Source organism: Montipora capricornis, chromosome 1 (assembly GCF_036669925.1).
Source record: "Montipora capricornis isolate CH-2021 chromosome 1, ASM3666992v2, whole genome shotgun sequence".
Lineage (NCBI taxonomy): Eukaryota > Metazoa > Cnidaria > Anthozoa > Scleractinia > Acroporidae > Montipora > Montipora capricornis.
The window spans coordinates 28,775,888-28,802,498 of record NC_090883.1 but is presented as its reverse complement, the minus strand read 5'-3'; the positions used below and the strand labels follow the sequence as shown (position 1 = coordinate 28,802,498).

General features: G+C 40.2%; 1 protein-coding gene across 1 annotated transcript in view; it reads left to right on the top strand.

Moving 5' to 3' along the window:
- The window catches only part of LOC138037582 (uncharacterized), a 34,311-nt gene extending 13,857 nt beyond the window's left edge, over positions 1–20,454 (top strand). Inside the window, exons 10-21 of the mRNA XM_068883491.1 lie at positions 448–606; positions 1,852–2,019; positions 4,275–4,439; positions 5,248–5,409; positions 6,387–6,560; positions 6,985–7,161; positions 10,732–10,884; positions 12,963–13,294; positions 15,440–15,583; positions 16,968–17,077; positions 18,202–18,506; positions 19,978–20,454. Coding sequence (XP_068739592.1) covers positions 448–606; positions 1,852–2,019; positions 4,275–4,439; positions 5,248–5,409; positions 6,387–6,560; positions 6,985–7,161; positions 10,732–10,884; positions 12,963–13,294; positions 15,440–15,583; positions 16,968–17,077; positions 18,202–18,506; positions 19,978–20,117 — 2,189 coding nt within the window. The 3' untranslated portion in view covers positions 20,118–20,454. The remainder of the gene's footprint in view (positions 1–447; positions 607–1,851; positions 2,020–4,274; positions 4,440–5,247; positions 5,410–6,386; positions 6,561–6,984; positions 7,162–10,731; positions 10,885–12,962; positions 13,295–15,439; positions 15,584–16,967; positions 17,078–18,201; positions 18,507–19,977) is intronic.
- Positions 20,455–26,611: the final 6,157 nt, after the last annotated feature.

The window sequence follows — 26,611 nt, the reverse complement described above, 5'->3', positions numbered from 1 at the left end:
GCTGCAGGTCTTGTCGGAACGGCTAACATCTTAATGTTATTTGTTAGCTATTGGGTTTAAACAGAAGCACATGACTTTGAAGCGTGTAACTTGCAACTCTTTACCTTGGAACAAAGCTGGGGATTTTAGCGCACCAATTTTATGCCCAAATTTGGACAAAAAAAGATCGAAGCTGCACGCGCGGGAAAATGCACAGCTACGTTACATCCAAATAAGGAGATTTTTTAACTCAATAAACCCCAGCTGTGAACCAGAGTTAAACTCTTCAACGTCATGAGATACTGGTCTAAATTTAAATGACTTTACCTTCGTACCTACCTCTATTGGCCGAAATTTGGGTCTTTGGGTTAAGATAAAAGTTCCACAAGCTTACATTTTTAGTCATCGAGTTTATGTTACGTCTCGCTTCTACTTCACTCTTAGTTTATCTTTGCTTTTTTTGTGAAGATACATGCCCCAAGCCACCAGAGAACCTGCTCTGTCTTATGGGGTTAAGAAACACATGCTTCGATGAAGCATCGTGTGTGAAGGGGACACTCTGCTGTCACGACGGATGCCGGAGACGCTGTAAGGACCCGTCTCAATTTAGCAGGGGACAATTGGGAGGTAAGATAGGGGCTCATCTGGCTCCGATCTTCGGAACTTCTTTGTCACTTGTTATAGTTTTATACATTACAATTAATTCTGGAGACATTTTCAGTTGAGTTACGTTTTAAGAGGATTTTCCAGGTTGCTTTGGTCTTACATCATGAAGAGTAAGCTTACTGTTTACTGCAGTTCAGTTCTCCAAAGCCAAAATAATCTATTTACTAATTTCTTGGCTGTTAGCTATAGTTATCGAGTAAGTACCTCCCCCCTCCTCCCCCTTCCCCCCCCCAAAAAAAAACAAAACAAAATAAAATAAGAGGAATTTCTTGGTCCTATGCTGGCAAATGCAAATTTTAATCAATCTATCACCTCCTGCGAAGTTTAACTTAAAACGTTATTGCGGCGCCTTCTGATTGTCCAAATCCTTTTGCTCGATTTTAGCAAACGATCACGGGTAAGAACTTCACGCATTAATATATTTTCTCGTACCAATTAAAGCACCTGTTACATGATTGTGTTATTTGGTGTTCGCTGTCTTTGGCAACTGTTCTTCCTTTTTTTCACATTCACTCTCATGCTGGAGTTAACGATGGTCTTAACAAAGTGTGGAACATGACAAATGTGAAATCACTTGCGTCATTTTTTTGATTTTATCGTTAAACGAGGTGATTATTGGTCATGGTGCAGGTAAATAAATGATAAGACATAATCATTTGTCTCACCATGTAATGACTTACCGGTAGGTTGTAAATCGCGACGTTTTCCGACCACCTACTGCTGATCTTCATCAGGAGACTAGCAGTAAGCGGTCGAAACGTCCTTTTATTTTCTCGGCAAGTAAGGAACTTCTCGACACAAATTAGCGAAGAGATACAACATGATTTCAAAGTCATTCTGACTTCATTTTTAAGCGATCGATATGTCCTTCAAACCAATGAAATGCAGTGCTACAAAACAAATATTGGTCTTTGTCATGTCGTCTTAATGAGGAGAAATGCTAGCCTTAAAACTAGCGCGGAGACAAACACACAACAAGTCGACCATGCCCTTCTTTATTCCCTCCCTTCCCCCCTCCCCCCCCTCCCCCCCCCCCCCCCCCCCCCTTCTCCTTGCCTACTACATGACATACATGCAAGAAATGTCTCTCGGTCATTAAGTTACTTTTCCCTATTCACACTCGAGTGATTTCATCAACACAAACATATCATTACTTGCAAAGTGCATTTCAAACTAACCTATATTTTTTTCTCATTAATCGTTTAGAAAAACCTCGGTCAGGAACATGTCCATCACTGTCCCCTCCATCGGAGTTCTGCCCATCTGATTTTGATGAATGCAAATTTGATTGGGATTGCGAAGGACCAACCAAAAAATGTTGCTCTAACACATGTTATAACGTGTGCATCGAACCAGCGGTTGGTGCCATTGAAGGTAAACAGAAGTAACAGCTCAATCATACTGATTATGTCATTCTTCCTACCATTTTGCTTTTTTTTAATAGGATTATTTAGCTTAACAGATTGTTTGCTTTAGGTACATGTATTGTACCTTAAGGTTATTTAATGGACCAGAGGAAAGAGCAAGTACAATATATACCTAGTGGTCAAACTAACTGCAGACAGTACTGTTTCGGCCTTCTGGGCCTCATCAGTGCAGTGCTATATCAAACAGTGCTATATCAAGCAGTTATATCAAACTATAAATAAAAAGCGGAGTAGCGCAATGATACCACACCTTAACGTGAGAAAAACCGGATGACCAAAGGCAATTTTCTTGGAAAGAAAGTTTTTGCCAGTGTGAACATGTCTCAACGCACAAAGAGCAATCTTACTGGGGGTGGAAACTCAGTTCCTTTTAGTCATTAGGTATTAAGCCTATGTTGAATTTAAAATTGTTTCAATAAGTTTGTAACGATGACGATTACAATAGTAATAATTATGGACTTTATTTAAAGTGACCAAAAAATCAATTCTTATTTTTCTTTGGATTTTAAATCATGTTACCCAAACACTAAGCGATCAAAGTTTTAAGCCTTCATTTAAAAAAGACCCCTGTTTTTTTTTTTTTTTTTAACGGGAATTGTCCTATTTAATGGCCCGCCATTAATAACTTAAATTTCTTGAGAAAGCTGGATTGAGGAGAAAATAACGTAAAAGGCTCACTAGTTAAAGAATGCAATGCGTCTGTACGTCGCAGAATTAATATGCATTACGGGAGTTTTGGGCTATCAGACTTTTAAACTCGCGTTTTGCATACATAATAAGTTGCATTCAGACGCTGAAACTTTAAGCAGTGAGCCTTTGACGTCACTTTTCACTGGATCCAACCCTCTGAGGTCCAATCGGTCAGTTTTTAACTTGAGTAATGGCGGACCGTGAAATCCAGTACTTACTCTCAAAGTAAACGGCCGTTGGATAAAAATCAAAGCTCACAATTTTGCTAGTCAGATGTTAAGCAAACACACTTTCAAAATCTGGAGGAAAAAGGGTGTCCTTCGGAAAAAAAACTTGCACGCGCGCTAGTTTTGATAAAATCCTAACAAAGCTTAATAAATGTAGTTTACGATAAAAATATAGTTTAAGGACGGTGCCTACTACTGTAATTGCGCACACATTCTGCGCATCTCGAGACATCTCGGATTTCCTATGGGTGGTGCTTATTAATACAGGGATATTTTTACGCGATTCAAAACTGTGCAGAGAAAGCAGAACTTAGCAAGAGCTCTTGGTATCCAAAAAGAAAATTGGGGGTAACCATGCATTTTTCAGTAATTAAGCTTCAATTTGGAAAGAAACGCCATACATTGCTTTGTATATTAAAACTTTTTACAAATGTTGTTGATTAATTATCTACGAAAAATGCGTGGTTACCCCCAATTTTCTTTTTGGATTTCAATAACACTTGTTAAGATCTGCTTCTCCCGTATGTTCAGTAAACCGCGACAAAATACCTTTGAATTAGTAGGCACCGTCCTTAAGCGAGTTTTCCTTTTAGTAAGTGTCAGGAGTCGGTAAGACGTGAAACCACCGAGGGTTCTTCTCCCGGGGTTCTTCTATTGAATTTATCGGGTATCGGATGCCGCAGCCCGAGCAAAATGACTGCACAGTGATATTCACAAGGCATCAATCAACAAAAGGGTGTCAGGCTTTTCCGATATTCTGATTGGTTGTCTAGATATCCGCATCTAAAGTTGGAGAAGCTAAAAATATGCAAGACGTGTTGCGTAAATGGACGCCACTGGAAAAATATTTTAAATATCAGAATTTCTCGACGCATTTTTGTTGATTGATGCCTTGGGAATAACACTGTGCAGTCATTTTGCTCGTACTGCGGCATGCGATACCCGATATTTTCAATAGAAGAACCCTTGGTGGTCTCACGTCTTACCGGATGCTGACACTTAATAAAATCGTAATCTACATTTATTAAGCTTTCTTCTGATGTATAGTTTGTTAGGATTTTATTGAAACTATCGCGCGTACGAATTTTTTTCCCGAAGGACACCCGCGAAGGTGTCAAGTCTTGTAGCGCCGGGGGACTAATTGGGAACACTATACATTTAAATAAACTCAAAATTAAACATCGGTTTTTTAGAAGAGGAGAAAACCAGAGTATCCCGAACCTCTCCATTTTTAGACCGCCGAGTAGAATGCAAACTCTGCTTATTTCATACCATTGAATTTCAGATAAATGTCCGGCAGCTCCGTCGCCTTCCCGGCGTTGTCACATAGGGCTGCTTGGCCAGTGTTCCAATGATTCCGATTGTAACTACATTCAAGGCGGTCTCTGCTGTTACGATGGATGTCGCAGACGATGCGCAACTCCTCGTGGCTTTTCGGATTCACTGATGGGTTAGGGTTCATGATTAACGGTTTTCAATCCCAGTACATTTGGCACATTGCATGAATTATAGTTTAAGTGATATCGTTTACTTCAACAGCGGCATTGCTAGGAAAGATATAGTCTAGAGAAACAACAGCATGAAGTCCGCTAATACTAATTCTGCTTTTTTGCATCCGTTCAATGAGAGAATTCGAGGTCCTAAACCCCCTCCCCTGGGGGGTACTAAAAAGAAATAATACGGGTAGGGTCCGCCCCGAGGTCACACCCTTCAGCCTTTTATATACCATTTTTGACAGAAAAGGAACATCTTTCGTATACCTTTCATTGACCAATGGTACCCCCTTTCGAATACCTTCCAAGTTACGGAATTGTTTTTTTTCTGTAACTTTCAGTACGGGCCGAGAAAACGAGGTTAGTAGGATATTTATTATGTCTCCGTGGTAATCAGCCGCGCGGGAAAGAAAACTAGTAGAAGTTCAACTGCCAAAAATTGTAGAATAGTTTGCTTGCAAGTGCTAAGCCAGTGTTAAAAGTTTACGCGGGAGAGACGACATGGAAAACTTCCTAAAGAATGTTTTATCGCAATTTCAAATTTAGCAAGCCGTACTGTTGACTACGGCCCGCTAATTTAGCCAATCACAACACGCGTACTACTTGAGAGATAATAAAATAATCAAATTGGTATGGATTTTTTTAGGGGGTCATTTATCCCTTTCAAACCCATTGCCACCAAATTTTAGCGCTTTATTCCTCACAGGAACAACATCACACTTTCAAAATCCAACCTTACTGACTTTGTACCTTTGTTGCCCTCAGTCCCCAGACCTGGTCAATGTCCAATTCTTCAACCACCTGAATTCTGCTTTGCGGATTATGATGAATGTCAATTTGATAACGATTGCTTTCCTGGAAAGAAATGTTGCAACAACAGTTGTTTTAGAAGATGTATCAGTCCAACGTTTGCAGATGTTGGCTCTGGTAAGTGTTGGCAAATGTGCTGTCATTATCCTCCGTTATCTAATGTATCCTATTTGGAATCCTTCTATGATTTTAGAGTAGTTCCAAGGTTATTATGTACACCGGACGACTGTAAATACTACTAAAGACCATTTGGTGTCACCATCTACGAAAGCAAACTCTATCTGGTTCAATCCACCTTATTTCAAAATCAACGATGAAATGATATATGAAATGCGGATATGAAATCAAGTGAAGCTATGATCGTCGCAGTTATGAACGCAATTTTTGCAATTGCGTAAAGAAGCCTGAAAAATTCAGGACTTCAACGGGGTTTGAACCCGCGACCTCGCGATACCGGTGCGACTTTCTAACCAACTGAGCTATGAAGCCACTGACGTTGGGAGATGGTCATTTGTGGGTTCTAATGTTCCCGTGAGGAATGAATCAACGATGAAATGATATATGAAATGGATCATATATGAACTGCGGATATGAAATCAAGTGAAGCTATGATCCTCGCAGTTATGAACGCAACATTAGAACCCACAAATGGCTTCATAGCTCAGTTGGTTAGAGCGTCGCACCGGTATCGCGAGGACACGAGTTCAAACCCCGTTGAAGTCCTGAATTTTTCAGGCTTCTTTACGCAATTGCAAAAATTGCTTTTATAACTGCGAGGATCATAGCTTCACTTGAATATTTCAAAATGGCCGCCATTTTTATATTCTTTCGTTCCCTTGCAAATTGGCCCTCTTGGCGTCGCTTTCAAACGTAAAATTCAAAAGAATATTTAACCTTAAACGAGACCAAAAGGGCCGATTTGCAAACAAACAAAAAACAAAAAACTAAAAGGGCGGCCATTTTGGAATAAGGTGAATCATTGATTCGTTCTCGTGACGTAAGAAAATGGCTGTATTCCATACAGACTTTAAAAATATTTAACCAAAGATTTGCAGCGTGTTTCCATGTTTGATCGCGTGACCTCTTCATTCCAGTCGCTGCAGACTATGAAATAAAGTGTCCCATCACCACGCCATCAAAGATCTGTCACTTGGGACTGAAGAATACCTGTAATAACAACAATGAGTGTGTGAATGGCACCTACTGCTGTTTTACTGGCTGCAGAAGGCAGTGCTGGGATCCTGAAAAAAGAGGCTCTGTGCAAATAGGTAAGGTGATAGAGGAGGTGGAGTAAGTTTGCGATATGTTTTATGTCAGTTTTGCAGAACGCTTTTTGGTGCCGCAACACTTATCGGCCAATTTTTTGTGGCGTTCTTGTAGCCGTCGTCCTTGCTTAAGTTCAATGTTAATCCTAAGCTAATTGTAACTAAACTGAGTATAAGATTCGAAATTCGAGTTACAGGAACTTCCTTTCAATTTTAAATTCAATTTAGATCATGATTAGAACGTTATAATTTAGCGCGGTTAGAATGGAAACATTTCGGCTGAATCGCTCAGCCTTCATCGGTCTTTTTGAATGAAAGTGGTTACACGGCACTAAGTTCTGTAACCACTCATTCATGCAGAGCTGCACTTTGATGGGATGGACTGCAGCGTCATAGATGATCTTTCCCTATTTTCTTGCGACTGTAGGTAAAAAAGGGATATGCCCTGTTCTTCCTACCATAATCCCGCTGTGTGCGGCAGATGTACATGAGTGCTTCATGGACTACGACTGCGTGAAGGATATGAAATGCTGCTCCAATGGCTGCTATAGGGTCTGCGTTCCTCCTGCGGCTGACAATGACACTTCTCCTGTGGCTGCAGCAGGTAACGCATGGAAGAACTATTTTAAAGGGCCTGTGTCATTGCAGTGAAGTTGATCTTGTGTAATTCTACTCGCTCGTACTCGCTATGCAACTTAACGTTAACCCAGAAATTACTTTTAAACTTCACAATTTAATGCTTCGTGACAAAAAAAGTCCGTTGCATATATGATTTTAAGTTACAAACAACAGAGATAATATTTGAAAGACTGTTAGGCTGAACAGTTTTGCGATCCATTTGCCCATCCCTATCTCCTTTTGTATTTGCTGTTTTATTCAAACCTTCCTTAAGTGGTTTAACAAGTATAAGTTACATTTTGTTTTATTTGGTTGCCAGTTGTTAGTCGCCGAATTTAGCCAAATTTCCGGCTTGACACGGCCCCTTTAACTGCCGCGAAATTAAACATTTTTAGAGTTCTTCTTATGGCTGATTAGATAGTAAATTGGAATAAGCAAAAAATATATTTAAAGAGACCTAATTCAATGTATCACGGTTGGACTAAACAGAAGTGGAGCAGAAAAAAAAAACTGGTAAATATCAAGATTTGGCAAGCTAGGTAAGTGAGAGGCTGTGGAAGGTCAAGACGAGGATTGTGCCTCTTGTTTGTTCCAAAAGGATTCATGGACCATATTGAAAACGAAAGTACAAATTCAAAGGGCTACTCCTCTGACGAGTTCATTTTATCGAGTACTGAAGTTGCAGATATAACTTGTATGGAGAACTCATTACCGTCGAGCAACGTCACCCGTGACCAGTAGTTTTGAAATTTGAACTGAGTATTCAAATCAGCGTGCAAGTTTTGAACTTTGCTATCGAGATTCTGAATTTCCAGTAAATATTTCCTTCATATATCGCAAATAGTTAGCTATGAACTGTTGTTTTACAATAAAATAAAAGGTGTTTGAAAAGTGGAAACTATTTTAAGCGTTTGATGAATTATTGTTCATTTATTGTGCATTTTTCATACCAAGTTTCGGAAAAAATCTTCAAGATTCCAATCAAATCTCGGAAGCTTCGAAGAGGAATTCGGATGTTCATTTCAGTCTCGTGGATACTGGTCACGCATGACATAGCTCGACTGTGACAGTTGAAAAATGACAGACTCCATATAATAATAATCGTCATCATCATCATCATCATCATCATCAGCATGATCGAAAATTTACAATTTTTCGATTATTCCACCTCGTGCCGAAAGTAAAAGTTATCATGTATTCCAACTACCCAAGCGTTAGACTAGCTATTTTAAGCAAGAGCCGATACAACGTAGATTTGATTTTAGTGATGTACTATATTTCGGCTGGCCAAACCAGCCTTCTTCAGGTACAATGAGAGTTTACATTGAATTGCTTCTATTTACATATATATATGTATAGTAAATGGATGTTGACGTAATACTGGAAAAAATGTGATAAAACATGGCAGTTACAAAGATTTTGAATTCAAATACTAAGAGTCACGGAAATTTGGCCAGCCGAAATATAGTACATCACTAAAATCAAATCTACGTTGTATCGGCTCTTGCTTAAAATATTTAGTTTCTCAACTTGAAATAACGCCGATCAGATCAAGCCACTGATCCAACGTACACCGACAGGAAAATTGTCCACGGTTGCGTGCTTCGAAACTCCGTTAGACTAGCATACTGGGCGTTCACGTTAAGGAAGAACACGGAAACCTTTGAGACATTTAGTGTCGCGTTTACGTGAAACGGTACACAGCAATAGTTGAATCCGCTGACTGGTTTCTGTCAGTCTTGAGATGTAGCTCGATATCTTTCATGTTACGTCATCACCGCCATGTTAGTGGACGAAAACAGAAAGATGGTGACAAGAATGGATATTCCAAAATAGAGTGAGACACTTCGTTTTGTGTATATAAAGAGCCAAACGATCTTACTTAAGTTTATGCTCAGTTTAAAACAAATCTGTGAAAAGAGAGTGTCACTAGAACCATTTCGAGTAAGCTCTTAACCCTAATCACTAGAGATCAGTGCCTAACCCAGCAGTTATTCTCTGCCTAAAAATAGTGTTGTTTCTTAACACTGAGGCTGTCAGGTATTACCACGTAACGTGTCACGAGTGTCTCACCTTATTTTCGAGTATCCATTCCAGTCATAACCAAAACGAAAGATCTCTCATTAGCTCCCTTTGTTCGTCTAACAGCAATTGTATATTGCAGCCATGTTATCTGTGTCTGTAGAGACTAACGTTTAGGTTTACCATTAATTTACGCGATGATTGTTATGAAAACGGAGGAGGTAAAGTGCAAGTTGCAGGTCATTGTTTTGCCATAAGTGCAACAACGGAAACCTTTATAAAAATGCCATCCTTAAGCTAAAATGTTATCTAAAGTAGTGTTTAGGCCTAATGTTAGCGTTAGAAATGGTTTGAGTTGTTTCTGCTATGGTGAAAACTGTGAGCTGCAACTCTAAGCTGCTATCTGCAGTTTACACCCTCCAGTTATGAAAATGTGTTTACGTCCTCCTAAGAACTTAAAATTTGGACGTTTCACGTCGTTATTGAGCAAAGGATGTCAAAGAAATCTACCAATGAGAACGTGAAAAGCTTATGGTGTGCGTACAGGGCATCTGTTTTTTGCTGATTTAAACCCGTTATCTTTTGTCGTTCTCATTCTCGTGAATGGCCATGTTGGTTGGCAAGAACAATAACCTGTCTCTTCGCCGGGATCTACACTTTATTATTATTATTATTATGCAAATTCAGCGAAAAAAAAGTATTGCATTGCGAACCAACATGGTCACCTTGTCACGTGCGTGGAAACTGAGGATTCTCTCTACTGACAAACTGAAATATGAAGAGATGATATTCACTCTCGGTGATTGGTGACTCGGGTGTACTCGGAAAAAAATCTGAGTGCTCCTTTCTAGGAGTCAAACCTATACGACTTTCCGATTATTAGTTCGGATGCTCTACTGCTGAGCTATGGGAGTCTCGTGGGAGCCAGGTCATGACCTATGATTTCGACGATGATTCGGGGATATTCGGAAAATATCCGAGTAATCCCGAATGAAGCTACGACCTTCCGATTACCTGTTCAGATGCTCTAAGACTGAGCTATAGGAGACTAGTGGGAAGTATGCCGTTAAATCATGTTCAGGTGGCAAGTGTCCCGCTATATACTGCTAGGAACGAAATTGTCGAGAAGGCTCATTCTCGCTTCTCAATAGCGGTAGACCGAAATAGTACCCGGAAGGCCGTAGGTTCGATTCCTGCAAAGGAGCACTCGAATTTTTTTCCGAGTACACCCGAGTACACCCGAGTTACCGTCGGTGGTTTTTATGTTACGTCATCAACGCCATTTTGGTGGACGAAAACAAAATATCGCTCATTAGCTCCCTTCGTTCGTCCACCACCGATTGTACATTCCAGCATTGTTATCTGTGTCTCTCCAGATTGGTTGCAAACCACCTATTGAGAAAATATAATCTCTTCATTTCATCTTCCATCTCAGTCATTCATTTCAAACTGAAAGATACTACCAGCACAACATGCTGGTAGCATCGGGTAGGGTATGTCAAGTCTTATATTTGATTTTGTTAATCTTTTGTAGTGAAGTGTCCCCCTGTAACGCCTTATCATTGTACTAGCACTTTGAGGCCTCTTTGTGAAGATTTGAATGATTGTCCACGCGACAAAGTTTGTTGTTTCGATGGATGTCGTAGGAGATGCGTGGATCCCAAGGGTAAATTACCACCGATAACAGGTTTGTAAAATGTATTCGATGTATTTTTTTTATATCTCGCAGAAAGTACGTGCGCTGTGATTGTTTAATTCAACGAACCGTAATCTACAGTACGTCCCGCTAACTAAGATTTCAATGAAAGATTCTCTAGCATGTTTTTAATGTCGTTTATGCGAAATGAAGTTGTAAAACTGTTTGAAGATTGCGGCTTTTGAGGCATTACAATCATTTATGCCACTGGGGTTTAACTAACTTTTTTTCTTTCCCGCTCGTCTGATTACCCTCGTTTTGTCGGTCCGTACTGTAAGTTACGGATCTTCGTTTTTCTTTTTGATTTTTTGGCCCTCGCATCAACGGAAAAAGCTCGGTCGGTATCTTACAGTACGGACCTCGAACTTGGTTAGAAAGAGGCATAAAATCGCTCGTTGTCATCGTTCTCAATTTTGTGCTGCTAGCAAAGTTTCCATCCCTCTCTAAACGAATGAACTTCACGAATGAAGATGATCCTAAATTCCTGAGCTTTTAGTTGGATTATATACCAGATTAGCATCAGTAGGCTATCTTCTGTCAAAGAATGGCAGGAATTTCTCAACAATTTCTCTAAACAACTTCTCTTTGTGGCTGCTAAATGTGGCCTCAGGCTAGGCATGGTGGGAAATTGTATTTGTGACAAGTCGCGTTTGCCGGGAATACCACTCAAGGTCGGTCAGCGTGATTCAAAATGTTTTCTCTGTGCATTTATGTTTTAATACTCTCAGCATTAGTCGAAGGAAAGGGAAACCAAACAAACGGTAGGTGAAAAACAGGCTTTCCTTTGTCCGTTGCTTAACGTAAAGTCATGGCTTGTGTAGTTTCAAGTTTAGGTGAAGCGAATGTAAATCTCCATACACAGTTGTTAAGGATGAGGTATTTTTCACGGATAGACGAAGACGCCTTCTAAAATTTGTGTTTTGGTGAAGTTGATTTCAATATTTAGGGTGAAAAAAATTTTTGTTACACAGATATAATCTGAACAACGTGAAGTCGATAATGGTTATTAAAGGTTGGTTATTAAATTACTAACGAGATCCACAATGTAAGGTTGGGATCAGACACAGAAGGGACTGTTTTGGAAAAAAACCTAAAATTCCAGCAGTGTATAGTTTTAGCCTTTTTATACCGCGAAACACAGGCTCGCCGAATTGCGAATCTTTCCTGCAGATGAAGACCTGATAAAATCCTGCAACCGCCTGATTTGCTGGTTTACTTGACTTGAGCGGCTTTTATTTGCTCTCCATACAATCTGAAATCCTGGCTCTTTTGTAAATGAGAACCTACAGCGCCGCCACACTCGCCTCCATAAACGGGCCATGACCTGCACCGTGAAAAGCTTTTTATTGAGTCAAAGTTCGACTAATTCCCATCGGCTTCAACAACAGAGCTGACTCAACGTGTTTAGGGTCTGGTGGAATTTCCGCCGGAAGTAATCTAGGACAACAAAAGACCATTTTTTCTCAAACTCAGCGCTGATTGTGAGGAATAGATTTACGACCTATTTGCGCTGGCGCTGCCTGTAACGAAACTCCCAAAACTGTTGCCATGATTCTCTACAAATTTATTGCCTCGAAAGGGCGTACGTCGTTATATTTGAATTAAGATCAAGAAAAAGTATCTCATGGTAAACCCTATTCGGGTGTGACAACGTCTCCCCAATTCGTAGAACACTTCTGCTCGGCCATATAAGAGATTTGAAACACAATATTTAGTTTCGGGAAACCATTCCGCTAAAAAAAAAAAACTTAGGATGTGCATTTTCAACATTTTTTAATGGGGGAGGGGGTCTGATTCGTCCCTAGTCGTCTCTAAGTTGTCTCTATCATTAATTATTTACCAGGGAAGCGCTTAGGTTATGCGCGCGGGGAAGATAAAAGAGCCCGTTCTAGTCTTCCACGCCAAATATTAATAAGAAAGACGACTGGGGACGGGTCAGGAGGGGGCCATTTTCAGTGCAGACATGTTGAACGTGAAATCCGCGATCACCGAAAAAAAATTCGTGTTGGTCGGATATCTTTGCAAAGGCAAAAAGTTGCTAACCCTTAATCACTCTTTTTTGTCTTAAGAGGGAGTTACAATAACCTGCAGAAAAAATGAAATGCAGATTGACGTGGAGCAAAAGATATTAAACGGAATCAAGTCCTCTTACCTCCGTCTCGTTGATCGGACGTGCAGCGCACGGGAAAATGAGACTCATTTCAGCCTAATTGCACCCTTGATGGGTTGTGGTACGGTCAGCAGTCACACGGATGACGCCGTTGTCTATAGCAACAAAGTTGAGGAGCAAGAGATTGGATATGAGGGTATGATTTCTCGAATGCCAGAGCTTACCATTCCTTTCAGCTGCTACTACACGAAGGAAGGTGTAACATCAACATTTGGTATTATTCCTCGGAAGGTAAGTTTCAATAATATGTCTCAAACCTATTTTTTCAGACATTTCTTATTGGCTGAGCACCGGGCTGCCATTCGGGAGGTCGTGAGTTCGACTCCGGCCGGACCAACACTCAGGATCTTAAAATAACTGAGGAGAAAATGCTGCCTTTGTTGTGACCATTGCAAATGGTTAGACTCTATAGTCTTCTCGTACAAGGACGATAAACCGTAGGCCTCGACTCACAGCCCTTCAATGTTCAGAACCCTGTGAGACGTAAAAGAAACCACACACTATTCGCAAAGAGTAGGGCATAGAGTATTGTGGGGTCTGTCTTCTGTGATATTTCATGGTTGCACGACAGCGTTTCAACGAGTTACGACTCCTAAGTTCCTAGTGGGTAAATAAACTATGACTATAGAACTTTTTGCAGATACAGCGGCCATTTTGATTTCTATTGACATTATGACATTATGGGATGCCTATCTGAGTATCCCATAATAGCTATTTGAAACAATAGTTGTCAAAATGGCCGCCGTATTTGCAAGTAGGTCTGACTAAGTGTTAATTGCATTTGGCACTGGGGCACTAAATGGGGACAAACAGGAGCCCACCTGGAGCGTGCAACTTCCATACAGCGTCTGTGAAACGGCGTTTTCACAAGTAGGTTTATTTTTAGACTAGCCCTTCCCGCGAATTAGGTCAAAAAACAAAGGCAGTTCCGGTTCGGTGACCCTATGACGTCAGCTTAATTTCTTGTAATTGGTCATCGGGCTCCTGTGGGAGTCATATTCGCGGGAAATTCAATCTAAAAATAAATTGGTCTGCGAAAACGCCGTTACACGAAGACAGTAGAGTTGTAGGTTCCGGGTCATGGGTTCCTGGGACAAATCAAACCAACTCATGTGAAAAATCATGACTTGCCATGACTGGTGTCTGCTGTTTTCGTCACAATCGTGAACCAGAGCTGGTTAAGGCACAACTGACAGCTGGAACGAGTCCACTCCAATTAGTGTCAGGACTGAACGCTTCAAGATCAGGATCGTGAGTGATGGGGATATCCACGGGTTCGTTTACGATAGTTAAGTTGGCTCAAACCAGTTTCAACACTTTCAAAAGACCTTGTTATTAGGATTGACACTACAACACTTTATCACGTAACTGTACAGCAATGCTTTGGAACCATGTAAAACATTAATTATTGCTGACCAAGATGCAGTCATTTTTGTGACATAACGAGTTATCATAGCAACAGGAAAGCCTTGCAAAAACACCCTAAATCCTGGCTTTAGTTGCTCATATCTGAAAAACTAACTCAGTGAGCCCATTTTTTAATTGCACAAAAGTAATCAGAAAGCCAAGATAAAACTGTCCGCAAAGTTTAAAAAAATTCTGTGTAGCGGATTCAGAGCTATCTTAAATTTTCAATTATTTAAGTTTTACTTTGGCATGCTGATTAAATTTCAGAAAGAAAAAATGGGGGTCAGCCTTCGTTTTTGAAATATGAGCAGCTAAAGCCAAAATATGGGGTGTTTTGGCAGGGTTTCCCTGTTGCCACGATAACTTTTTACGTCACAAAAATGACTGCATCTTGTTCATCAATAATTAGTGTTTGATGTGGTACCATGACATCTCTGTCAAGTGATAAAGTGTTGCAGTGTCAATCCTTCCAATAAGAACGTTTCTTTCAAGTATTGAAACTGGTTTGAGACACCTTAAGTAAGAAGACCGTCTTTAGTTTGCAAAAGATGTTTTCTGCTAAATATTGAAGCACATTCCATCTGAAGCAGCCAGAAGTATTCTAAATAAAAGTTAAAGAGCATTACTGCTCACGGTTTTGCTATCAAATGTATCAGAATAGTACACGCGCAGTGATTGGCCAATTTCGCAAGATGTATTCAACACTGCAGTCCACAAAATATAATAGTTCAAATGTGTTTTCTTGATTTCAGAATATAAATAAATAAGTAATAGATAAATAAGCAAATGAAGCAGATAAAAAGAAAGGGTTAAGCGAACTGGAAAAACTATAACTCATAGAACAGCTCGACAAAACGAGATTAGCAAAAGGTGCATGCAGGCGGCACGCAGTTCGGTCTCACAGTCCTGTGTTGAAGTCATCAGTAGGAGATCTTTTACGTTAATCCTATTTTTTTTACTTATTTGAAGCTGAAAGTGAGTATGGAAGGTGGAGAAACCACGACAGAGTTAACTCTGGAAATATCTGTGTTCAGAGACGAGGATTATTTGCTTCCGTTTGGCGTAAGGGACTTCCCATTGAAAGTCACCTTAAACAAGCCCTTGTTCATTCAGGTGAGTAGACCTATCATTTCGAGATAACATAGGAATCTAGGTGATTTTCATGTACGTCATCGCCGCCAAGTTGGTGGAAGAAAACAAAAGATCTCTCATTTGCTCCTTTTGTTCGTCCACCAGCCATTGTACATCACATCATTGTTATTTGTGCCACTAAAGATTGGTTGCCAGCCATCTATACTACATATATATAAATACTAACCTCTTCCTAACCTAGCGCGAGGGCCGTGCTGGGGAATATTGGCTAGGTCGCTGAGCAAACAACTGTAAAATGGCCTATTGCTGGCCATATAATAATGTTTAATAAACGAGCGGGAGAGTTTTATCGGGTTTTTAATCACCAGAGGAAGGCGAGTGGTTTAGACCCGAAAAACACGACCTGCGGGAAAAAAAAAACACATTCCACGGAAAGCATGTCCCTTTGGAGTCCAAACAAATTATGAGACGAGAACATTAACATGCAAGGAAAACAAGCTATGCCTTATTAGTATGCTTTACATAAAGAATTCTAAAAAGGCATGTTTTATCGGTTTTAATTAAAGTTCATGCACTTGATGTTTTTTGGGTGTTTCTGTTTTGGAAAGAGGTCACTGTTTCAAGCTTTCCTCTTGTTACTGGTCAACTAACGTTTATAACTGGGATAACATATAGATTTAGCCAGGCCTCATAGCTTAGCTCCCAGGTTCGTACAATAAGTTAACCTAGCTTGAGCCTGCGATTCAACCCAGTACTTGGTCAGCTAACCTCGATGAAATCTAAACTTGATATGGTTATGGGATACTGGTCAGTGGATACCTTGTTTTGATAGGTGTCAATTGACCATAACATGGATGTCCAATATCAAAAACGTACTCTGAAAACGGAAGACCTTAGACAGCAATGACCAGGACCAGGTTGCTGACCAGCGGTGGTCGTTGTTATTTAAGCTTTTCCGCTGAAAACTAGCTTGAGTATGGCCGCTTTGATGAGCTCTTAATTTGAGCCCGCGATATGGTCACGTAATACTGGTCACATTGGCATACATGGAGGTGTGGATGGTCGTAAGACCGTTCGGCCGTACGGTGACCAAAACCAATTTTTTTCGCACGGATGGGTTACCATATTTTCTTACCAATGGTGCTCAACGCGTGCGTCTTCTGCGAGCGGAGCTCGGCTAAAAAACGAGCTTCCATCAGTACGCCTGTGACTTATTCAGAATCGTTTTTCATATTCCTTGTCACAAATTACCCCTGATATAATCCAAGCTAAAAATTCCCGCTTTCGAAGTTTTATAGCCCCGTTAGACATAAATGTTAACTCCCGAAATCTTATGCCTCTTAATTCCTGTGCGCTGTAAACTAACTTTCATTGAGTTTCTTTTACGCATCATTTGCATTTTCAGTTGTCTCTTGATTCACCCGATCCCCGACTGCAGCTTAGAGAAGAAAAATGTTATGCTACACCCAGTCAAAATCCAGATGATGACATGAAATACTACCTCATCAGAGAAAGGTAAATGTTCTTCATCCCTGGAGGCAAATTAATTTTCTGACTGTAATGCTAGTAGACACAAATTAACTCTGAAGTTTAAACCTCCTCCCCTGCAAACCATCGAAATTCGAGACCGCCTTGGATCTGAGATTTCGTCCTGCGGATTCGAGATCGTCCGAGATTTTTAGCTCGCTCGAACGTTGCTTAGAATTTGCCTTCGATCAACCATTTTTCATCCCTCCTTTGCTTAATCTTTGAGGCATTTTTTAGTGTTTTCAACAAGTCGCCCATTTAAATGTAATAAATATGGGACTGCATGCCTTTTCGTGAAGTGCTCTGTATACGTTTCATACCTCTGAGAACTGTAGAACTGAGAGCTGAGAATTGATGCAGGCTCAATCTTGAAAGAAAGCTGGACATGACTGTATGAAGCTTACCCAGTTGGAAACAGTCTCTTGACGAATCCCTGTTTTCTTCGCTTTACCTCTCACTTTTCTCCTATAAGCTGAGGTTTGCTGCCGTGAGACTGACAGCTGTTGTTAATGATTTGAAGGATGGAAATGGCCTGCAATTTTGAAACAAAACTGGCCTACGTTTTTTCAGTGTCAAATTCTCATACCTCGTCTTGAAGACACTGATGACTTAGTTTTCAGCATAGTATCATTTTAGATTTATTTGTAGGGATGCGAGTTATTTCTGTGTAGTTGATAATATTTACCCGCCTCTTTTATCCATTTGTGTAACACTGAATAATAATAATAATAATAATAATAATAATAATAATATTAGTAATAATAATATTAGTAATAATCAACATCATCATCATCATCATCATCGTTTACTCTCATGCTTTTCTAACTGAGTTCAAGTACTCAACAAACTGAAGAGAATGCAAATCCTTGTAAAGGCGATGAATCCAAAGGCTGGATTTAGATAAGAGGGACAACCGGAGAACTCGAAGAAAAAGCTCTCGGAGTAGGGACAAATTATCTCACCATCATACAGTTGAAGTTGTCTCGAATCAGGAGTGTTGAATCAAACCCGGGACGCATCAGTGCAAGGCGAGTCCTCTCACCACTGTATCATCCACGCTCTCTCAAAGTTTACACATAATCATAACAAAGTTAATTTGTTTGTCTTCACAGATGCCCTATTGATTCGACAGTCACTTACCACCCAGCCCCCCGCGGAGTCAGACGTTTTAGCTTTGACACATTTCAGTTCTCCGGAGATTATGGAACGTTTGTGTACCTCCATTGCAACTTGGTTGTCTGCAACGCTTCCAAGTCAAGTTCTCGCTGCTCTTTGGACTGTTTGAGTCTTGAATTCCCCAGGCGACGACGAAACGTTGAAAATGAGAACGGAGAGGTCAGAGCTGCACTCATGGAGGGACCTTTTATTCTTAAACGGGACACAGACGCAGCGGCGAAAGAAGACAACAGAGAAAGAGGTATCATTTTGCCTCACAACACCCCACTGCATTTACACCAAGGAGCTCTACCCTTGGATAACCTTTACACCATAAACAAAAATGCGAGGTTTTTTTTCTTTTTTCAGAGAAATGAGCGGCACTCATTTCGTTATTTTTAAGATTCAACTCTGATTTCATAGAGTCTTGTCATTGGAAATGCGTCAACCTGTTGGCTCAGGTGTTTGTGCTTCGAACTATCGAGCTGGAGTTCACGGGTTCGATCCTCCGTCGGACCAACACTCGAGGTCTCGAAAAAACGGACCAAAAAGTGTCGCTTTTGTAACATTAAACCTTCAAGTCTTACAAATAAGGGCTATAATTCGTAGTCCCCGTCTCAAAGCTCATGCTCATAAACTCTCAGTGGGAGCAGGGGCCCTTTTCTACAAGTGAGTCCCGAACTTTTCGGGTCCGAAAACCCGTTTTTGAAACTGCAATCCCATTGTTTCGATAAACTGCTCTTTAAACATGTTTTAAAGCCAACAAAGGAAAGTGATTTTGGTATTAAATGACTTAAAACCTCTCTGTTTTTAAGATACAGAGGGGATTGTGACACCCAGAAAAGGCGCGAAAAGTTTCGGGGCTTTCGAGAAACGGCCTCTAGGGCACGAAGTTGCCGGTTTTGTGGTCTGGCATACTATAATTGGAATCTCTCTCTGTTGTGTGAAAACATAAGCCTGACAAATTGAACGTTAGCGTGTTCTTTCACGGATGCTGCGGATACTGCCTAACACCGACTGGATTTGCTTTCTGGGGTCCTGAATTCAACGCTAACTCGCTCTACAGGTTACTTTCCCCAGTTTCTTAAAAGTCCCTACGACGCTTATTTTTTACCGTTTTTTTAACTTTTCGTTTCAATTCTATAGTCTCTGGATTGTGGTTCTTCAACAAATTTTCCCTCATAGTGTGTCCACGCGTTTTAGCGTGCGTTTGATTTATACGGAAAAAAATTGACTGAGCCAGTTGGGCCCTGGGAACTAATGACGTCAAAAAAGTAACTTGATCGCATCTCTTCAGAGAGACTTGTGCAAAGTGTAAGAAGTCTTGTTAAAAATCTTAAGTCTTTATCGAAATGTCGGACGATATTTACCCTTCGAATGCTGTGAATGTTCTGACGATTCAGAACGGAATTACATTCTTGACTTCTTTGACGTCATTAGTTACCAGGACCCCACTGGCTCGGCCAAAAATCAAAGGTCCGGTAAAACGCGTGGGTACACTATGTGGGAAAAATTCTAAGTACTACACTCCAGACACCATGAATATATTTAAACGGAAAGTGAAAAAAACGGGGGAAAAAGTAAGCGTCACAGAGATCGAGACTTAAACGCTGTGCTAATTTCAATTGTTACTTTCTACGTAAGATCACTTTGACTCACTTCCTCAGTCAAATGCCATTACACATTTTTAAGAAGAACACCTTCTGAATAACCTTCATTGTTGTGTCCTTTAGATTCTCCATTGAACGTCAACACAATAATGGTCATTGCCATGGCAATCTTCTGCGCTGCATGTCTCAGCATTATAGTTTACATGAAGGTGAAACCACGCCAAGAACCAAAGCCAGATCCGGAAAGAGAGACATACCTTTAGAGGGCATGTAATTGTAATGGTTGCCTGGTGTCGTCGACAACAAAAATGCCAGATGGTGGAAAGAAGCCTGGTTCAAAGTTAATCTCGCTAACGCATGTATTTTCAGTAATCTACGATAAAGCGTAATTAACAGAAATATCTATGGCAAGCGGGTTAGGATCAATTGGCTTCGTAGGCAGGTTTACGCGCCTGCAGTTACCTTTTGTTGTGTAGTCTATTAAAACGTTTTTATTTTTTGTTCAGGGCAAAAGAGTCAGCTAAAGAGCGAGGTGAAAATCAAAGCGGTGTTTTGCTAGAAATTTCAAACGTTTGTTCTTGTAACTAGAACCAAAATGAAGTTATTCGCGTTTAACAAAATGTTAATCTAAACCATTAGGGTATTCTCTCTCAAAGAGACAGCTTGTCTTTTCAATAGTTTATCTTGGAATCAAAGTAAACATTATGGAATATCACTTAACAATCAAAACAAAGAGAATCTCTGTTGTGTAAGTTCCTTCAGTTTCTTGAGAGTTTGCAGGAACCCATGACCAGAAGCATCTAACTAGCATATATATATATATATATATATATATATGTGAGCTATTTTTAGATCAATTTTCCTTCGCCAATTGAGACTCCTCCAGGGATTTTGTAAGCAAATCGTAAGTCTTGCATATTTATAGTTACCCTTGGGAGGCCGGAATAGCCATTCATGCGGACTGAAACACACTTTCGCGGAAAATGTAATTAAAGAGCCATCTAAAACTACAATCATAGACAAAAGTAGTTGGCAAGGTTATGTAAATGAACCGCATCAGAGCTGTACTTCAACCCGCTTCTGTTAAAGCGCAAGAGAAATAGTTTCACCTTCTCTTATATAGCCCCCTCCCCCCTATTCAATGTTGGAAGGTAACACAACAATTTCCCACTAAAACCAGTCAGTTTTGCACAACAGGGGGGAATGGGGGGGGGGGGGGATGGAGGGGAGAGAAGTAATGAAGACGTCGAAAGTCCTGACCTTCCCAAGGGTTTTGTCTATGATTGTAGCTTGGACTGAGTAAAGGGCGTGACATATGCTAAGTATGGAAGCTGTATGCTCCCGGTCACGGGCTCCGGGAGTGAGATTTTTTAGATTTTTCCAAGTTAGGCTAAATAGGTTCTTAAAGAAATGGTATTCACAGTAGTTTTAGGCGATCTAGCTTCTTAAATTGGTTGTTATTTCCACAAAAGATATCTACTCTATGATACACATGGTATGACTCATTTCCTCTGAAAAGGATCCTGATACCTTTAAGATCTGTGCAGTTTAAAATTTGTTCCAGATGTTTGAAATTTCAAGGTCATTTTCTAAAATAAGAACCTGTTTAATTTTTTAGGCTAAACTGCTTCTTATGTAAGGGGGTGGGGAGGGGGGGGGGGGGGGGGATCTAACATGAAGTTTTTAGCCTAACAGGTTCTTAAATGCTAGATTCTTATATGTGGGTGTTTACTGCATTACTTTAAGCTCTAAGTTACCTAGTCCCATTTTATCGGTTTATTCTCTAATCAGTGGCGGGTCATGGTCCCGAAAAATAAATACAGCATGGCCAAAGATGATCCATCACTCATAGTAGAATTAATTCTCCACTTCACGAACTTTGGGGAGACCGGTATCAGCGTGGTATTTTATTCTTTCCCGAAGGTCACACCTGTCGTATGAACAAAAAGTATGTTTCCTTTGTATTTGTTTCTAATTTTTGTGAAGAACCAAGCCCGCGTTACAACACAGTCAGTGGTATACTTCACTACACATGCTCACAAGCTCAATCATTACAGACAAAAGAAAACTGCAGAAACTTGAAGTTCGAATATGGCAGTTCAGATTCGGAGCCCGGTTCTCCTACGAAAAAAAGCTAAATTTGTTGGGGTCGTAACATGCAAGACCAAATTTCGTTGAGAGTAGATTGCAAAGTACCCAATTATTTCTTCTGGTAAGTCAAACAATATGATGTTTTACTGCAACTGGACTGGTGTATTGGTATAACTGAAAAACAAGTACACTGGGGTAGGACCTACAGAAATGCTACCTTTGCTATCAATGAACTTCAGGAGCTCCGTGGCGCTGCTCCTTCTATCACTCCTAGGAAAAAAAAGAACTTAAAGGTGGTCTTAACAAGATGGCGATTTTCAAACAAGTGCTCGACCCACTCTCTTTGAGATTGGTGATCAGATGGAGCTTATAAGCACAACACATTATTCGCGCCCGTAGTGTATCGGAAATAAAATGTTACGCCTTCGGGCTGGTCTTTCATCTACAGGATTTGAAATAATTAGTGTCCATAAAACAAGAGAACAAAGCAAACATAGCACCTAATTAGTAAGCACTAATCGGAATAACAATGGTTCTTTTGTCCTCCGCCATTTTAGTCCAGTATTTGAACGTTTGCCTCGCCTTCGGCGCGACATTACAGAGCTTTGGATTCTTGGACGAGAACGACTACGAGTACGTGATTTTCTCATGAAACATCAGTGAGCACAAACCAGCGTCATTTTGGCGTCGAAACGAAAGAGGTCATGGAACTGGAAACTTGAAAAAGAAATATTTCTAGGTCATCTTCAACCTCCTATAGATAAAAATTCAAATTATATTGCGATTTTGATTTTAGAATTTGATGACGTCCTTGTGAAAACCATCTATTTTTTTGCGATGCGGTCGCTCATACTAAATGTAGTAGGTATAGTATAAGTCCCTCCCCCTGAGGAAAAAGGGGAGAAGGGAACGACGCTAGAACTTTGCGTACAGGGGCCGGTTCCTCGAAGTCTGGTTAGCGCTACCCGTTGCTTAGGAGATATCAAAACCGATAGGTTTCCATGGTATTTAATGCTGGTTAGCGCTAACCATGCTTCGAGCAACCCGGGCCAGGTTTTTTTCGACGAACTGTTGCCGCACAACAATATCAAGGAATACAATCCTTTTTCATTGCTTGCTAAATTAGTCTTGATTCGCACCTCACCCTTTAACTTCTTAGACAGATGCGAGATAAATTTCTTATGCGCTTCTTTATTTGAGATGAAAATCTCTACAAAAATACGACATTGGATCTACAAACACGCGAGAACGTGTGGACGGAGACGCGTGGACCCACGTGAACGGTGTGAGTAAGACATGCAAAGCGACAAACACGAAAGGTCACGACCTGGTCGTTTTGGCTGGACTCTTGTTTTTCAGCGCATGCTCACTTCGTTGTGTCGATGAGGTCGTTTTTGAGCCACTGCAGGCAACCGGAAGTGGACTGTTTAAAGTGCCACTATGGTCAAATTTTTACCTCTTGATTTTTTAGGCGTATCACAAAGAATTCTACGAAAGAATGAAAATGCCGTTTACCGTTTGAAAATACCTGCATTGGTTCCGGAGATATTTGAGTTTGAAAAATGTGTAAAATATGCAAATGAGATGACTGATGATGTCATGCACTCAACCCAATATTACATCAAGTATACAAATAGAGCTATTTTCGCCAATCTGCAGCGCAGACCATTGAAACTTGGTAGGCTAATAGTTCTACAGAAAACACACCTACGGCTATAAAGCATTGTGTTCCCATGCCAACCCACTCTTTTCCAGTCCCCACCCTCTTGAGTGATTTTCAACTCGAAAAACGTTAAACAAGGCCACAAACTCAAGCTAACATATTTATATGCTTTTTGGATCATGAATATGAGGCACCATTTGCAAATATGAAAATAGAACGCCAAAGGTGGCCAGAAATGCCTTTAATATTGCAGAGGTCTGGAACCTAGTATGTTGCCATGGTAACAAAACTGTTAAGCTCAAATTGTGGAGCACATTTTGTATTCTGCAAAGAATCAAACATTTCTGATGCAAATTGGCTGAGATATCCTTTGAGTGGATGACGTCATCACTTGTCTAATTTGCATATTTTAAAAACTTGAATATCTCTGGAACAAAAAGAGATATTTGAAAATAGTAAAGAACATTTTTCTTCTCATGCAGGCTACTTATGTATGTCTTAAAATGGCTTCGATAGAAAAGATGCGATTTGCGTCATAGTGGCACTTTTCGTCCGGATCGCCCCGATCGCCCCAGTCCTTTTTAATTAATGTTCAGGCGATCGGGACGATTATATGGAAACACTACCCAGACCATCGCTGACGACCCGGGCCGCCTGAGACGACCTCGATCGCTTGGATAGAACTGAGTTCTATGGAAACCAGGCTTTTGTTGACACTACCACATTTATAATGCTAAGTGTCTTGTCACTATTGCAGACTATCCATGGATCAGCTTAAAAATCAGGCCCGGGTTGCTCGAAGCATGGGTAGCGCTAACCAGTGTTAAATATCATGGAAACCCATAGGTTTTGATACCCGCGGTTAGCGCTAACCATACTTCCAGCAACCGGCCCCTGGGGGACTCTACTGGCATGGGATGTGTTCACTTCCGCTTGCCCTCGAAAGGGTTTTCAGCTGAACGCGCGCGTAAGCCACACACGCAATTCTAAAATTTTAAGAAATTGGATGACTGGTCCGTCGGACGAAAACCGCCAAAGAATCAAATTACGAGAAACTCTAACAATCCCGAATCGTATAAATTTTATAAGATTTTTATTCGATCTGAAAGAGATAAATCAAATAACATACTTCAACAATAGAACTAACCGAAATTAACGGGCTTAAGTACATCGTATTAACCTAAAACCATGAACAGATTTAACTGAGAAAACTATGCGGCATTGCACAATTCTTAATCACATGCAGTCAATTACAAAAATACACCGACAGAAATAAAAGGAACAATTGACCAAAACAAAGCCTAAGAAAACGGAAATTATAAACAACTGATGACTTACTTCGTGACGGGATTCCAGAGTTAAACTAAACTGTAAAAACCTTGAAAAACGGGAAAGCTATCCTAATCCATACCGCCGACACGACACGTGTATAAAAAACCTAACTAAAACCGTCAAATTGCTCAAATTTCAATGTCAATCAATGTAATCAATAAGTGAATGGACAAAGTGTAATACTAAACGAAATAAACTTTTAAACGTCACGCAAATGTCACGCAAGCACTGTTCTTCACGAAACACGACCACTTTCAATTTAAAAAAGACATGTTTCGATCGTTCAGCGACCATCATCAGTTGTGATAAGAGTTAAACTTGTGATTTGAATTATAATGGAAATGACAAAATTTACCGGTTGTTCTAATTATAAATATTACTGTTCTTTTTACTTTTTAATTTACTTTTCTATAATTTATATATTTAATTCGTTTTATTTTGTTATTGTTCATTATTAAAAATTGGATCATTGGATAATGCAATTCGAGAGTTTTGATTGGCTAAGCCACCATGGGCTATGAGCCATTATACCATGATCTACAATGATTATAGCCAACTCGGCGCTACGCACCTCGTTGGCTATCTATCATCTCATATCCAACGCGCGCTCATAGAATAATTGTTAATTATACATATGGCGTGACAGATGCTTGCGTTATGTCTCGCGCATTTCATGTCAACCTTGACATTGCTATTATAATTCAAATCACAACTGTCAGGCTCATCACAACTGATGATAGTCGTTGAACGATGGGAAACATGTCTTGTTTTAAAAGCTGGCATTCATTTCTTAAAATCCTAAAGTTGCCGCGTCAGCTCATGATTAAAAATGGGTCATAGGAAATAAACAAATACCGCTGATTTCGCTCACCTTTCTTCTAATTCCTATATAGATGGAATATAAACCTCCTATTCACGAAAACTACGAAAATTTTGCACAACGTTTTTATGGTCATTTTAAATCCGTTTGTGTTGGCTTGTAGCTCCGCTCGCGTGCGGACTCGAATGATCGGGGTAACGCATGCGTAAATGCTGATCTTATATCTTTTACATAACCACTTCATTTTTTCCTGATTTTGCAACTTCCCTTGTTTATATCTATGCTTCCGGACGGTAATTTTGTTTTGATTTTTTGCATGTTAGCAAGAATATCTTTATTTATGTACTTCGAGCCTCCTTAACCCTCCCTAACATCGATGGACAGAAAAACCAACAATTATAAGATGGAAGTCGATAGAGTAAGACTGCTTTTCTGTTTTGCAGCATCTTGGGAGAGTAGCTAATATGGACTTCCACCTCTCTTTGCACCGTTACAAACGCCCACCCATACACACCCAAGCTCTTGAGTCACATGGAAGCATGCATCAGATGAAACTGATAGACGATACATCAGCAGCAGAACATTCAAACGCTATAACATCCACCGGATTTTATGGCGTTGTGACCACAAAGCTCAGATTAAATTCTGAAAACATAAGACTCTTGGTAAACAGCATACGCTCTGTTCAGTGTTTCGTGTTATCTCTAAGTAATCTCGGGAAATTTTCCCCGGAAGAGGCGAGTCAAATAATACGATTTATGGTAGCGCCCCCAAATCATCCCATATAGTTAATTGAAGACATAATCACATGCGGTATTTTGTTACCTTTATCTCATTTATTTATTGCACAA